The 13458-nt window shown below is 51.2% G+C and overlaps 1 protein-coding gene across 4 annotated transcripts in view; it reads left to right on the forward strand.

Moving 5' to 3' along the window:
* The first annotated feature begins 2055 nt into the window (after positions 1-2055).
* The window catches only part of ALOX5 (arachidonate 5-lipoxygenase), a 44142-nt gene continuing 32739 nt past the window's right edge, over positions 2056-13458 (forward strand). For all 4 annotated transcript variants that reach the window (XM_059055119.2, XM_067027458.1, XM_067027460.1 and 1 more), the window contains exons 1-2: positions 2056-2313; positions 9319-9517. In XM_059055119.2, coding sequence (XP_058911102.1) covers positions 2164-2313; positions 9319-9517 — 349 coding nt within the window. In that variant the 5' untranslated portion in view covers positions 2056-2163. The remainder of the gene's footprint in view (positions 2314-9318; positions 9518-13458) is intronic.

The following is a 13458-nucleotide window of genomic DNA, read 5'->3' on the forward strand; positions in this document are numbered from 1 at the left end:
AAAATTTCTTAATGTTTTAAGCACAAAATATGTACTATAGCATTATTTATGAGGGAAAGCAACCTAAATGCCCAATAATAGTGGACTAATTAAGGAAATGGTGGTATATCCATACAATTAAATATTACACAGTCAATGAAATACTTAAAATGTGAAATTACATAGGAAAATATATGTTATAATATTAAGGAAAATGGAAATAAAACAGGAAATTGCACTTACAATGTGCTCTTAATGTAAAAATGTCTAATGTAATTAGTAAATGTTTACTAATTGTTTTCTCTGCATATTGTTATGAGTTTTGTGTATCAAACTTTTATTTTCTACAGATAGTTCATTACTTTCATCAAAAAATATATTGTATTTCCTTTTTTTAGCAAAACAATAACCCTATTATTCTTAGATTTGAAGGACAATTCCATAGCCATCCTTCACACCTTCTCCAGGGTTTCCTGGAACATATATTTTGCCTGGCAGGGGTTGGATCCCACTTTTGTGCTATCTTCATCCACCCTATCTCAGCTGTGGCCAGAGTCTTTCTTTCATGTCCTACAATTTGATTCCCAGAGAATCCCTCTGGTGTTTGTCCTTTGATAAATAAAGCCAGTCCCACTGAGATCTGCCCTCATCTCCCACCTGTAGAGAATGGCAGGTACTCACTCTCTCTCTGTCCAGAGTGGTGGTCCTGCCAGGCAGAGGAGAAAGTGGGACTTGCCACCAGATGGAGCCCAGGCTCCCAGAAATGGGGAGACTGCCTTGAGTCTGCCTCTTTGCCCATCCCCAAAAGTGAGTGTGCAGAACAGGTGACTTGATGTACCCACCACCTCACGCGGAATGAACTTATTTTTAAATTTAGTTCAACTCATTACTGAATGTGTACCACAGTCAGACCCAGTTCTGAAGCTGGGTACAGAGGACACGTAGGGGAATACAGAAGACTTCTGAGATCAGGTCACAGCAGTTGGAAAGCTTACCACCTGCAGGAAGCTTCCTTCTAGTGTCCAAAGCCTTTTACTACCATGCCTTCCAAGCCTCGCCCATCATCAGTTAGAAAGCCGATCAAAACTTTTTAAATAAATTAAAATATTAATTAATTAAAAGTAAATGATAGCCAACCAATTACTCTGCCAGGCAGCGGGTTTTCCAAGTAACACCTCCAACTCATGGAACATCCTTGCCGTGGAGTCCACATCTTCTTCCCTAGGACTTCCAGCCATGGTTCCATTCCCAGAAGCCATCTCCAAACAAGTCTACCCACTTTCCCACCACACGCCCAGCCTCCCTGCCCTTGAGTTCTGCAACCCCTCGCCTCCGAGTGCACCAACCTCCTCCAGACAACCCCTTAGGTGTCCAGATTCGGGTTTTCTTACCCTGGCCTCCCTCTCTCTGGCTGCTCTCCTCCCACTACACACACTGACAATCTCCAGGCCTGAGCGAGGCTGGCACCTGACTCACCTCAGTGCCCACCTGCACCCGGCGCAGAGTGACATTCAGCCAAGCCTGTGGAAGAAGCCAATGCCCACGTTAGTCTCTGCGCTCCACAGTACCAGCTCAGGTGTTACCCCTCCAAAAGCTTTCCTGACTCCCCAGGTGGGCTCCACTTCCCGCTGTAGACTCCCAGAGTGCCCCTGCTCTCAGTAATCACAGCATGGCTAAGTGCCCCAGTCACGCGGCCTCCCTCAAACCCTGGGGACTTGGTGAGAGCAGGGACTGTGTCTGGTTTTCTAGGCGTTCCTGGAGTCCAACCCTAATACCTCACAAGGGCCTGGAGGTGAGGGAAGCCGGGAGACAAGAGGGAAGGGTGAAGAGTGAAAACAATGAATGAGAAACTGAGTGAGAGAATGAATAGAGGGTGGGAGGAGGGGATAGCAGCTGAGGTGGCCCCAGTCCCCTGACTGCCAAAACAGAGGCCAAGTGGAGGAGAGGAGGTGCAGGAACGGGTGCGCTTACCGAGTCCGAGCCGGGTCCGGCGAGGTCAGAGCTCCGGGAGGGCGGGGCCGGGGGCAGGGCGGGCAGGAGGGGGAGGGGCGGCAGGGGACCCGGACGCTCAGAGGCAGGAAGCTGCCGCGCGGAGTGGGCGAGGGGCGGAGGCCTGCGGACCGGCGCGCCAAGGCTACCAGTGATCTCTGCGCCCTCGCCCCGCGGCCCTCGCTGCGCGCCACCATGCCCTCCTACACCGTCACCGTGGCCACCGGCAGCCAGTGGTTCGCGGGCACCGACGACTACATCTACCTCAGCCTCGTGGGCTCCGCGGGCTGCAGCGAGAAGCACCTGCTGGACAAGCCCTTCTACAACGACTTCGAGCGCGGCGCGGTGAGGACGCCCGGCCCTGACGGGCTGGGGTGGCCAGGACAGGGTGCGGACGTCCGGGGCGGCTGGGACCCAAGTTCGGGGGCGAGGGGCTCTGAGAGCCCACTTAACTGGGCAAGCGCTGTGACCACCATTACTTGTGCCCCACTTTCTAGGACTCCACAGATGGCACCTCGGCTGTGGGGAGAACACGCGGGGCTGGGGGTCCAGAGGCCTGATTCCATCCGGGCCTGGCCACTAGCTCACTGTGTCCCCTCTCTGGGCCTCAGTTTCCCCAAATGTAAAGTACAAGGGTTGGCTTCAGGCTGGTCTAGGAGTTCGAGCCTGTGGCCCAGAGTTGCGCTAGCTTATGTCTCCACACCTGGGCAGCTCACATTCTCAGGACAGGTCCCCAAAGGAATGCAGAGGGAAGGAACGAGAGACTCAGGCCTGGAGAAGCCTTTTGCAAACCTGGAGGTCGTCGCTAGCTCCCAGCAGAGTGTAGGCCAGGGAACACTTCCACCCTGAGTGTGAGGGCTCAGAGGAGGAAGAGGGAGGAGGGCTTCCCCTCTCCCCTCCTCACCAGAGACCCTGGAGCCTGGGAGTTCAGGGAGCAAAGGGAGCCCGTGTTGATTGCACGTCTAGTCTGTGGTGCCAGGCGCCGTGTGAGGATTCATTCAGAAGTGGGCTCCCCATGCAGACCTGGCCTTGAATTCCAACCTGTAGCTTTCTCTGTGGGCACAGCATGTGGCGATCCTCGCCAAGTGTTTGGTGTGATGTGCCCAGTCCACTGGGCTTATTAAGTGCTCATAACTTAAGTGCTCATGAAGTGACTATTGTGACAGCTCCAACACAGTAGGTGCCCAGGAAATATCTGTTCCCTTCTGCCACCCCCAGCTTCTGAACTGGACCAAAAAGACTTAGATTTCACAAAGCTGTCTTTTTATCTCTTCATTATTTGGTTGAACCATAAGGAATTGCTCATAGTTGACTATTTTTGACAAATAAAACTGGCAATTTCATATGGTTCAACCAAATACTTCTTGGATAATATTCATGAAGCGTGTTTTAGGTCTGCAGAGCCTAAAGTAAGCACATAATAGTCCACTCCTTTTCCAGATTCCAAACTCAAAGTGAGCTTGATTCCTACCCAGGAGCCTCAGAACCTCGCTATAAGCCCATCTGACACTTAGCCAAGTTCGTCATATTAATGTGGCTAGAGTACCCTTCTAGAAGAGATAGGTGTTGAGTATAAGAACTACCTCCTATTGTTTGGTTTCCCCAACCAGGGAACTTGCCCAGAGGATGGTGGTGCAGGAGGGCTAATGAATCATCCATTTGGGATAATGACACCCTCGGCCATTCTGAAGCACCGTCAGAAATAATTGTTTCCATTATTTCATGGATTCCCTCAACACTTATGGCAGGAGAACAGGTTACAGACTTCTCTGCCTTTATAAGTGGTCCGCAGTGGGTCTGTTCTGCTCCACACACGACACACATCAGTGTGCAGCATGAGCAGCCGGGTGTGGCTTCTCAGAGGGGAGGTACGGGGGTGTGACCATAAAGGGGTCGTTGGAAGAGGGGTGAAAGCATCCCTCTGTTTATTATTTCCCCAGCCTGAGAATTCATTCAAATGACAATATGATTAAATACTTCAGTGAGAGTCCCAGCAGCAAATTTCAGGAGAGATTTGCATGTCACATTTCCATTGCGGTGAGAGGGGGCAGGTCAGGAGGGGCACTGCAGGGGAATCACGGCTCCAAAAGGCTCTTTGAAAAAAATCATCTTTTGAGAAAGTTCCTGCTGTTGCAAAGTTACTCCACACTTGGTCTTGCACAGCCCAGAGCTACTTCCTCAATCTCCAGCCAGTGTCTCTTAAGGACAATCCGTCCCATTTGGGTAAAGGTGAAGGAGAAATCTTAGAGGAAATACTTGCAGAGAAGATAAAGCTAACCCATATTACCCAAAAAGTGTTATACAATCATTATAGATAATAACAGTTACAGTAACAACAATAAAAAAAAATTGGTTTCTGGGCAACCAGTTCAGTCATTTCCAGGTCAATACCTCATTCTCCCATGCAAAATTCAGTCCTATAATGGATGGGACTGATTTTTTTCTCAATAAATTGAGTCACAAATCCCTGGTTATTCTCATCAGAGTTCTGCCAAGTGATTCAGGACAGGACTGGGAATTGGAGTCCTTCGCAGGTGAGATTGTCCTGTCAACCGTCACGGCATCTGCTGGGAAAGCCCAGGCGGTGGACCCACATAGCCCAGAGCCTAGCTCAAATTTAGCAAATTGATTTGTTTCTTTGGCTTTGTCGATTTAAAGTAATTCAAGTCCCGATGGGATAACTTTCACAGATCCGAAGATTTCTGGGAAATCTTACCTGACGCTTTTTCATCCCCTGGTAGCACTTTTAGGAAAGCGAAAGGCAGTAGGGTGATGCTTAGTATATCATCCTTGAATGTACTCAGTACGTGTGAACAAGTCTTAACAACTATACTTCTTAAATATTTTCAGTGAATATTCTTACAGTATACTCATGAAGAATGTATTCTAGAATACCGCCTTCTCAGAAATGATAATATAGCACTGAAGGGTAAATATTTCCTTCTGACCCTCAATCTCTCTATCCCCCATCTTCCCTCTCTGTCCCATCTCTTCCCTACATTCTGCCTCTTCTTCCTCCTTCTCTTCCTTCCTCTGCTCCCTATTCCCCACAATTCCCCATGTCCCTTGTTTCTCTCTTCTTTTCTGCTCCAATTTCTCCCTTCTGCTGTCTCCTAGATTCCCCAGCTCCCCCATTCTTTGCTCCCTCAGTCTCCCTAACCACTGCCCCTTTTCTCCCTCTCTCTGCCCCAGCCTCTCCCTTGTCCACCCCTTAATCATCTCCCTCTGTCTCTACTCCACAGCCCCCTCCTCTCCCCTCCCACCACCCACCAGCCCCTCACTAGACCCCTCCAAGACAGGCAGTCCAGGCTGGACCACATCATGACTCTTCTCTGTCCTTGCTGTAGCAGGGATCTGGGGCAGAAACAAATGAAACCTTTCTTTAAATGCTGATATAAAGATCAAGCAAAAAACTGGCCAGCTAACAATTTGCTGAAATATTCAAAAACCTTAAAGCTGTGTATCCAATAGAGGACTGAGAGCAACGGGTGAAATCAGCAAACTGGCCTTTCTGAGAAAGGACTAGTGAATATAATATTTCCCAGGCTCCATGTCTTTCCAGTGTCTGACCACTGCACCCACCACCTCTGCCCTGAGAACTCCATGCTCCAGCCTCCTCCTCTCACATGCAAATTCCCCACCTCCTTTCTCTACATTCAAAATGCCCTGCCCATTCCCCTTCTTCTCCACTCAACTCACCTCTGAAATCTTACCAACTCCCAAGAGCTGCCTCAAATGCCACCTTGTAGGAAGCTTTTCCTTGTCCTCTACCCCACCCCACATTGCCCCTTCATACTCCATGGAGGGCTTGAACCAGGGCTCAAAACCAGGTCACCTGGCTCCCAGGCCAAGGCTTTTCCCACGATGTGGCCATGGGAAACAGTGAGAGGAACCCAGGTTGGGCCATCACACAGGTGTGGGTTCTAATCATGGGGCCACCAGTTACTCACTAGCATGGTAGCTGCCTGACCTCTCTGAGCCTCAGTTTCCAACTATAAAATGAGATAATCATCCACTCGGCCATGCACATATACTGTATTTATTGAGGGCCTGTTATGCGCAGTGCAATCCACTGTTGATACTGTACACTGTGCAGAATGGACATGTGATATTAACGTGTCAAGGCAAAGTAGTCAAAAAACACAGTATCCACCCAGCATACCGGCCGAGGGAGAAGAAGAAGGAAGGTCGTTACACCCTGTAGCTCTTTGTATCTTCCTAAGACCTGACTTTGCTGTTTGACACACAGGACCCTGAGATCTTCCTGGAGGCCCCTCTCTATCCCCTGTGACTCTCCAGCAGTGGCTCCCTTGGATGCCAGTGTCAATGTCACCAGACTTTGTCCCTGAGACTGCCTGAGTTAGGTGGGACTGAACTCGGGCCCTGGTTCACCTCCTGTAGCACCGGGCCTGAAGCCAGGGCCAGCCAGAGACAAGCCAGACTGGCAGTCTTCTCCCATTGCAAGACCCTGTCAGATGGCCTACTGAGTCCCTATAGGTCTGTCCAGTGATTTCATCCGGGTGAAACTCCAGGGCCCTCTGCCAGGTTCCTGTGGGTCATTGGGAAAAGGTGACCTGGAGGGCCCATTCTCCTGTGACTGCACCACACGTGTGCCCAAGGTGACCCTGCTCTCCCTTCTCTCGGAGAAGCTACTCCGTCTCTTCCTTATCAATCCCCACCCACAGCTGGACATCTGGCCCTCCCTCTGAGAATTGCCCTGGGGAGACTCCCTGAGCCCCATCTCCCTTCCCTTTGTGATCCAAGGCTCCTCCTTCCCATGAGACTTGTCCACCTCAGATGCTTATGGCGCCTGCTACTTGAGATGGCCGTCCTCTCCCCCTTCGCCTCAGCCTTCCTGGCATCAACCTCCCAGGCACCTGCAGCCTCCTCTAGCCCCTCGGAGCCACAGGAAAGCCACTTCCCCTGGAGCAGCCACCACGAGCCCGGGCCCAGGCCCCAACACAAGCTGACTTCCCTTTGCTCGGCCTGCACTGCCAGCAACAAAAATGCCTCCAGTTCTCACTCGGCCTCAAGGCCCCTTCTCCATCCTCACAGGAATTCCTTTCAGGTTTTGAGCCCTGTAGTTTCTGCTCACGGGCTCAATTTCTTCCTCCCATCTCTACTTCTGACTACTCAATGTGGCGCATGTAGTCAAGCATGGACCTCAGCACAGGGGCCCATGCTAGCTCAGAGCCGCTTGCAGGCAGTGTGGGACTTGCTGACCCCCCAGGAGCCAAGGAGGGAGGACCAGGTGGTTCTGATACACACAGCAGCTGGTGGCCTGTGCCTCTGGAGAAAGGAGCCCACTCAGGCATCATGTCATTTGGATTTCTCAATGGTCCTGCAAGCTAAGCGTGATCTCCCCTTGATAGATGAAGAAACATAGCCTCAGAGAGTGAAACAGTTTGCCCTGGCCCATGGTCAGTTACTTTGGAGCTGGGATGTGAACTCAAGGCCCCTGAGGCTTCCTGAGCTGCCCTGACACTCAGGTTCACCTCGCCCCCTGCCCCTCACTGCCCTCCCTCCAGTCCTCGGTGGGAATCTCTGTCTTGACCCCACAGGAGGGCCACGGTCTCTGCAGATCCTCGTGGCAGGTGGGAGTTGGAATGGGGTGGGCCCTGCAGACGTCCAGTCTTAAGGTACCAGTCCCCACTCTGCTTCTCCAAGTGGACATTGGGCCCCTTGATCCATCAAAACCTTCCTGCCCTGGCCCACTGATGCCTCAGCTCAGGGGCCTCCCTTCTCTCCCCAGCCCTGGGAAGCCACCCATCAAGAGCTGTGTCCTTCCTTTCCTCTCCCTCCTCCCAGATCCTCAGGTCATCCAGCCCCTCCCTGGGACTCCTCTCCCAACTCTATCCAGGGCCTGCCACCTTCTCCCCACGGATCGGCGCTCTTTGGTACAGGCAGGCCCCTCTGCCTGAGGTCCCACAGGCTCTGGGGGTCAATGCTCTCTGTGACCTCGCCTGTGGCCCCTGGTATCCCATAAGACATGCTGTGGGGCAGGAGGGTTCTTTCACCTGCAGGATGGGCATCTGGCAGGACAGATGTGCCGGCACACCTATTAGGGACCCAGCACACAGGCTGGCTCCTCTGTCCCCAGAAGCTGTTTCTAACTGAGGACCCAGACCCAGACCAGCAGGCACTAGGAAGAGACTTCCCTTTCTGACCACAAGCATCTGGCATCTGAGGCAGCCAGGACGTGCAAGCTGCTCACTGTGCTCAGAGCCAAGGGGTTTGCTGAAGATGTTCACCTTCCCACTCCCTTCAAGAAGTCCTCCCAGGGGTCTCCTGGCATTTGGAGGGAGAAGGATGGAAATGGGGATGCATGGGGTCATGTGCGAGATGAACACCCTTCCCCTCCACTTACTTCACCATCACACGGAGAACTCTAAGCCTGCCACCAAGGAAAAAGTTCAAAGATGGGTGAAATCTGGCTTAGAAGGTGCCTCAGAGGGCATTGAGTCTGGGGCTCCCCAAACCTACTGGTCTTTGGAAAGCCCGATGCAATGCTTGAGCCCCCATCCTTCCTTCCCATCTGCCATCCAGAGCTGCACATATGCAGAATCATGCAGCAGCCATGGAGGGGCTGCCCTGCACTGCCACTGTGCCAGCCCGTCTCCTGGGGTCAGGAGCCTGGCAGCAGCCTGAGGTACCGGCCTCAATCCACCACTGTGCCTTGGACATAGTGGAAACTGCTTATCTGATTTTCTTGGCATCACTGTGGCTCAGTGAACTGCAGAGGCCCCAGGACAGCTGGAATCTGTGTGACTTCACTTTTATCTGAGCCTCCCCATTTGCACTCAGTTATTTGCCCCACTGAGAATGAGAGAGATATGGAAGGGCCTGGGTTGGAATTCCAGCTCTGCCAATTAGTAGTAGAAGTGGGGCTTACTGAACCTCACGGTCTCCATCTGAGGCCCAGGTCATAACTCCCCACTCCTCCCAAAGTTGTGGGACCTATAGCAACGTCAGCAAGCCCGTTGCAAGCTGTAAAGGGCTGCCCTTGTGTGCGAGGGCCAGTTTGTCCCATCTAGCCCTGTAAGGTAGCAGGGCCAGCAGCCTTGCTGCCCTTGTGAGTGGGGGCAGCTGCAGAGGCCCTCACCGAGCCTGGCCTGGCACTGGGCTGTGCGCAGACAGCAGACTGTCTTTCTCTGAGCAGTGCCATCCCTTGCTCACTAGACTTCCATCTCCTGAGGGTAGAGCTGGGGGATTGACCATCTCTGTCACCCAGGACGCAGCAGAGCTGTGCCAAGGGCAGGCATTTGGCAGACATCTCAGCTAAATGGATTGAGGGTGATTCAGAGGCTCAGGAGCTCCCAGATGGTCTGACTTGCCTTTTCTCCTTCTCAGGTTGATTCTTACAATGTGATAGTTGATGACGAACTGGGCGACATCCAGCTGATCAGAATCGAGAAACGCAAGTACTGGTTCCATGACGACTGGTACCTGAAGTACATCACGCTGAAGACGCCCTGTGGGGATTACATTGAGTTCCCCTGCTACCGCTGGATCTCAAGCGAGAACGAGATTGTCCTGAGAGATGGACGAGGTGAGCGGCTCAGGCCCCTTCCACTCCCTGGGCTTCCGGGGAATGAGAGAGTTTGTAGGCACTCCTTCCCCGAAGAACTGTATCCATGGGAATAATAACCATGCTCTCCGTGGTTGAGCACCTGCTTCGTGCCTCGATGCACCTGTAGGAGGTGTGACCTTCCTCCAGGTACTGACAAGCCCCAGGTTCAGAGGGAGAAGTGACAGGCCCCAGGCTCCATCCAGCCATGTCCCCTCTCTGCTATAAAGTCCTTCAGGAGAAGATTATGGCCCCCTTTTTGCCAGAGGGTAACTGGGGTCCCTAGTAACACATACCCCTGGGACGTGCTCCTGGATGGGCAGTTCTTCAGCTGAGTTCTCAGCTCTCATCTCTGTGAGGTCACAGTAGGGCTTGGGCTCCAGGGACCCCATGCAAGCCAGGAAAAGGAAGGGGTTGATCAGGAGTGCCTGAGCGCCAGCTCAGAGGAAACGTGGGCAGGCCTGATGTTTGACGGTCACCAGCCACTAAACTTGAAGTCCCACTTTTTGCTGAAAGAGAAAGGAACCTAAAATATACCCTCTTAAGCAAGACCCTCAAATGTGCAGACCTCAATCTGGCGCTTCCTCAGGAGGCCATTCTTGGTAAGAGACACGCAGCTGGCCTGGTTGGAGGAGGAGGAGAGAGGAGCAGATGGGCGGGGGTCAGCTAAGGCCTCTTTCCCTGTGCATGACGCCCCCCTTGCACACCAGCCTCTTAGCGTGTGTGAGTCAAATCAATGCCTTGGCAAAATCCTGCCTTACCTTAGTCATGACCCTTCAGCTTGCTCACTCTTGAAACCTGAAATGATCTCGTGCATCCACTCGAATAGTGAGGAGGGGGACAGCTGCTTCTTCCAGTGCCACCGTTTAACACCTCCTAGCTGACAACACATTTCCTATCACTAGTTCATTTGCTCTTCACAGAACTTTGGCAGGGTAGGTAAGGTGAGAATGATTAGTACCCCCTCTATTTTAGCTAAGGAAACCAAGACACAGGAGGAAAAGTTCTTCTCTACCTGGTGTTCTTAAAACTATCAGGCCACATCCCTTTGCTTCTGACATGGAACTTAAGAAACAAAATTCAAAAAAAAAAAAAGAAACAAAATTCCAAGATTATTTCTGAACTAAATGATTGGAGCAGGAAGGATTTTTATCCCCTGTCTTCATGGCAGGAAAGAAGATCACAAAAGTCACTCTGTCTTACGGTGGCCAGCATGGGAAAGGTTGCAGACAGGGCACTTCTCTTTTACCAGGCTTGTAGAAACACAAGCTCCACATCTCCCTCCTGCCCCCTCCTACCACGGTCTCGGATGTGTAGTCCTTCTTCCCACGGACCCCAAATCTCTTTCCAACAAATAAGCATACGGCACCTTCCAGTTGGGATATTTAGAAGGTGTAGGCCAATGTGCAGGGCCATTAGAATTGCAAGTCCTGGTGGGGTGGGGGAAGGGAAAGAATGTGAGGATAATCCAAAAGGGAAGTGTCCTGGAGCCAGAGCTGCCTTGGGAGGAGCTCTGGTCCTCAGTAGAAATGCAGACAGCCTGGGGAGACACTACAGAGAGAGGCTGGGGAAGAAGTGTCCTCTCCTCACTGTCCCGTCCCCTCCAGTCTCTGGTCAGGGTTCCCAGTGGCTGAACCGAATGTGAAGCCCATTGATGCATTGATCAGGGACCTTCAGGGACAGGACAGGTGAAGGGTGGATCTGGAGGGGCACATGGAAGCCACCCAGTATGTTCCACTTATCAGTTGCTGTGTAGCACTCTCAGTGGCTTTAAACAGCCATTTCATTTTGCTCATGATCTTAGGGGTCAGGAATTTGGGAAAAGCTCAGCTGGGTGGTCCCTCTGTGAGCCATGGGGCATCCGCTGAGAGGGAAGGGCTACAGGATTCGCTTCTAAGATGGTTCTCCTCTCGCGTGCTTCAGGGCTCCGTGGTCTCTCCCTCTCCACATGGCATCTCATTTTTAAGGCTTACCCATAGAGCCTGGGCTTCTCACACTTTGGTGGTCTCAGGGTAGTTGCACTTCTTTTTGTGGTGGCTGGCTTCCAAAAGCAAGAGACAGAAAGTGGAAGCTGCCAGTTTCTTCAAGCCTGGCCCTGGAAAATGGCACAGTGTAACTTCTACCACGTTCTATTGGTCCAAGCAGTCACAGAGCCCACCCAGACTCAAGGGGAACATAGACCTCCTCTCAATGGAAGGAATGTCACAGAATTTGTGGCCATCTTTGGTCCACCACATGGCATGACAGCCAACCCTTTGGGCGACCTGGAAATGAGGGGGCCCAGCCCACAAGCAATTCAATCACTCACCACATAGAAACCTCTGGAATCTAATATTTCACCACTGCACCTGGGGTGGCCATAGAAGTCAGAGGGCTGTCTCTGTGGTGACTGACATTTTGGTAAAATACAATAAAAATTAACTACTAGAAAAATGAAATAAAAAACAAACCAAAGCCATTCAAAATACAAGCCCCATTTTTATTATCAGATGCAACAGTCAGAAGTATTTTAGCAAGTTACTCTAAGTTTGTAAAACTGTACACTCAAACCTCTGTTCTTACCTCATTGCAGACCAGCACCCAACAGTTCTGAGCCTCACAGAGCTCTCTGGCCCATTGCACCTCTGCCTGAGGCAGCTCCAGTCCCAGGCTTGGAACTGGGGCCCAAAGAGGAAGATCAGTGGGTCACTGTGGTCCTAGGGATTCCAAGCATCTATGTGAAAGACTCATATCAGTCTTTTGGAATCTGTCCCCCTGAACTCTGCTGTAGTCAGTCCAGGCTTTGTCACCTGCCATGTTCCCAGAAGTTCTGTTAGTCAGTGGGGCCAGGAAAAAGGATGCTATATGCCATTTGAAACTTGGTAGGTTGCAATTTTACACGTTCTCTGACTTATTCATACAGTAAAGCTAAAGAGATACAACTCCTCAGAGCAAGGTGCCTGAGAAATAGGCAGGTTCTTTAAGGTGGATGAGAGATGATGAATGTGCCAATGACAGCTGTTGTTACATTTAATACTCACCTTGCCTTCAGTGGCCTCGAGCCTCTCCACTTATTTACAAAAATGTCAGTCTGTGATGGAATGGAAGTTTTAAAAACCCGGCTCTTCACCACAGAGAGCTGGAGAAGCTCTTCACTGCAGAGGCCCCCTTTCCAGGAGATGCTCTGGAATCCTGCCAGTCGGGGTTCCATTGACTGTGTTCGCTGGTTTTACCTTAAATAATAGTATAAAGGGTAATCTTGATCTGACCTCTCCTACTCTAAAGGCCCTGAGAAATGTGACCAACTGTGCCCTTAGCCACCTGCCCACTCCTGAAATGAAAGATGAGACACCTTTGAAGTCTGGCTTAGAGGGAGGAAGAGGACTCAGGTCCATGATAATTATACAACAGTGATAACCATGGTTCCCATTTACTGGGCACTTACTGGTCCTAAGCACTGTATGGAATGATTTGCTTCAGTCTCTCACTAAATCCCCACCATGGCCCTAGAAATAAGCGCTATTATCTCCATTTTACATGTGAAGAAGCTAAGGCAGCTTGCTCAAGGTCACACAGCTTTAAGTGACACAGCCCTAGTCCAAACTCAAACCCAAGAACATCTCTTCTAAAGCCCACACTCTAGGACATGACAGACTGTTTTAGAATAAGCTTCCTTCTCATTCCTCTGTGTAGCCACCACAGGAAACTGGACAGTGTCAGCGTCTGTATATTGAATCTTAAGTCACACATTTCTCCAGGAAGCAACCAACTGGACTTAGAAACACAAAAGCCATGAGTCCCTGCTATTCTCTCAGGCAACATGGAAACCCACAGTGGCTGCCATTTCTGCTCTGCGTGAGAAATGCAGGAGTGAACTGCTCTGAAGTGGTTTGAAGAGATCCACCAAAGGTCACGGAATGCCTTTCCTCTGAAGTGGAAAGGCA

The sequence above is a fragment of the Kogia breviceps genome, chromosome 2 (assembly GCF_026419965.1).
Source record: "Kogia breviceps isolate mKogBre1 chromosome 2, mKogBre1 haplotype 1, whole genome shotgun sequence".
NCBI classification, from domain to species: Eukaryota; Metazoa; Chordata; class Mammalia; order Artiodactyla; family Physeteridae; genus Kogia; species Kogia breviceps.